The 2416-nt window shown below is 58.2% G+C and overlaps 1 protein-coding gene across 1 annotated transcript in view; it reads right to left on the bottom strand.

The window, feature by feature from the left end:
• Positions 1–2416, bottom strand: part of CLDN19 (claudin 19) — a 13444-nt gene that overhangs the window by 7188 nt on the left and 3840 nt on the right. The window contains exon 2 of the mRNA XM_019541374.1: positions 2195–2359. Within this exon, the coding sequence (XP_019396919.1) occupies positions 2195–2359 (165 nt within the window). The remainder of the gene's footprint in view (positions 1–2194; positions 2360–2416) is intronic.

Raw genomic sequence — 2416 nt, 5'->3', positions numbered from 1 at the left:
CAACAGTCACAAGCACAGGGTGCTGGGATGGCAGAAGGCTTTGAGTGGATCCTGTTGTCTCTAATCCAGATTTCCAATCTGCTAAAGTCCTTCTGAATTGTATTTGTGTCCTCCAACTGCCCTGTTTCATGTTGTCTGTTCACTTGCTCTGGAAGCATCCAGATCATTAACAAACCCATGGACAGCACCAGACTCGGGACAGGGCCCTGCGGGACTCCACTCAAAGCCTTCTGCCACCTCGTGAAGACTCAGGCATTCGGTGCTAATAAAGGCAAGATGCTACACCTCGGGAAGCACAAATACGTCATGGTGGAGAAGGATCTCTGGGTCTTGGTGGATCACAGACCCAGCATGAGCCTGCAGCGTGAGACATGCAAAGGAGATGAATGCAGTTTTGGATCAACAGAAACATTTGGTGCAAGACACAGGAGATAACAGTGCCTCTGCTTGGCACTGCTAAGGCCTCACCTCAGGACTGCATGCAGTTCTGGGCTCTCAATTTAAAGAGGACATGGAAAAGTTAGAGAGGGTCTGAAGGTGGGTGACAAAAACTTAAAGAGCTTAGAAGGCAAGTCCCACGAGGAGGTTGAGAGTAACAGGCACATTCAGCTTGTGGAAAGGTGTTTGAGAGGAGACAAAACAGCGGTCTTCAAATATCTGAAAGGCTGCCACTAAGAAAAGGGAAGACAACTTTTCTCCCTCACTGCAGAGAATAAGACAAGTAGCAATGGCTGAAATTGCAGCAGAGTGGGGTTAGACCCCACATCAGGCAAAACCTCTTTATTGTCAGAAGAGCGAGGCAGTGGACTAGGCGCCATGGGAAGCTGTGCAAGCTCCTTCAGTGGCGGTGCTCAAGAAGCGGTCCGACAGGCTTTGTTCAGGGCTGATCTGGAAGTAGCTACGGCTGGACTGTGCTGTGAAGCCAGGGGACCCCCCGCCCCCGCGAGCCTTGCTTGGAGATCAGAAGAAGAGCGCGCAGTCCGGAGCAGGTGGAACTGGAAGAATGAAGCCAAGATCAACTATCTTGGCTGTAAAAGAGATCAATTATCAGCAGAGATGCCAGAATCTGGAGGCAGAGCGGGGCCAGGATAGACCTGGAGTTGAGTGTCAACACCGGTGAAGCAAGGAAGCGCGGGAGGGCCAGGAGCAAACACCTGGATCTTTGTCTGGGCACAGTGCCGCAGGCTGGGCCCTGGCAGGCTGCAGCGGTGGGGCCTGTGGCCTCGGGGGCTGGCCACCCCGGCTGCCCCAACAGGCCCAGCTGGGCCCAGGGCACCGATCCGGACTTGCCGCAAGTGGCGGCTGCTTCCCTGCAGCCGCAGGGGACTCGTCCGTTCTCCGATTGGGACTGGCTGTGCCTAGGTCCGGTCTGGCCTCGTTGCACACTCCTCCAGCTACAGAGGAGGGCAAACGCCCCGCAGTCTGCACCAGTCTCAGCATGAGGTAAATTCCTTCCTGACCCCAAAAGGGTAGGAGCAATGCCTCTAACCAGGCACCGCCGCTATGTCCCAGCAGCAGCACTGGCACCCCGTCAGACCCCCAGCCTTGGCTGCAGCTGACACGCGTCTTCTGAAGAAAGTGAATGCCCCCACCGACAGCAAGAGGGAAAAAATCCCTTCCTGGCCCCTCGTGGCAAGCAGAAAAGCTGAGAAGCCCAGGAATGCGACCCACGTCCCACGTCCTCTCTGCGCTGCAACCTGGGCCCGCAGACACAGCTCCACGCATGGCAGCACTAGCCGGGGGCCAGGGCCGCCGGGAAAAGGGCTTCCGACCGAGCCGGGCAGCCCTGGGGAAGCCGTCCGACTGCATCAGATGCAAGGGTCGCTTCTCCGAGTCCCAACTCCTGACTGGTCATGGTCTCCCGCCCCTCCGAGTGAAAAGTGGCTCTCCTTATTTCTGACCAGCTCAGCAGCTTGGAAGAGCGAGCGGCAGGCGGCAGGATGTGCCGAGACACCCAGCTCTGCCCAGGACCACATACGCTGGAAAGACACCTGCATCTACCCCGTCACCGGGACCATTCACCCTCTCCCAAGGGAAACGGCACGCCCTGACTCGGAGCCCGCCTGCCCATTCAAAGGCCGAGAGGCTGCTAGGTCCCCAGGTCCAGGCCGGCGTTGCCAGCATGACAGCAGACAAACCCCAGATCACGCCCAAAAGGCGACAAAGAGGGTCGTGGGACCAGACCTTGGCTCACCTGAAAGGATGAAGAGGATGCCCCCTGCGATGGCAATCCGGCTTTTCGCAACAGGGTTTTCATCCCCGACTTTCGTGCACTTCATTCCCGCCACGCTGACGATGATGCCCAAGAAGCCCAGGAGGACCGCCACCACCATGAGCGCTCGGGACGTCTGGATGTGCACTGCGAGGCGAGAGGCGAGCGGTCAGCGCCCGCGGCCGGAGCGCCGCCGGGGCGAGC

This window comes from Crocodylus porosus, unplaced genomic scaffold (genome assembly GCF_001723895.1).
Source record: "Crocodylus porosus isolate Cpor-Errol unplaced genomic scaffold, CroPor_comp1, whole genome shotgun sequence".
Taxonomy (NCBI): Eukaryota; Metazoa; Chordata; order Crocodylia; family Crocodylidae; genus Crocodylus; species Crocodylus porosus.
This window is presented reverse-complemented; position numbering and strand designations above follow the sequence as displayed.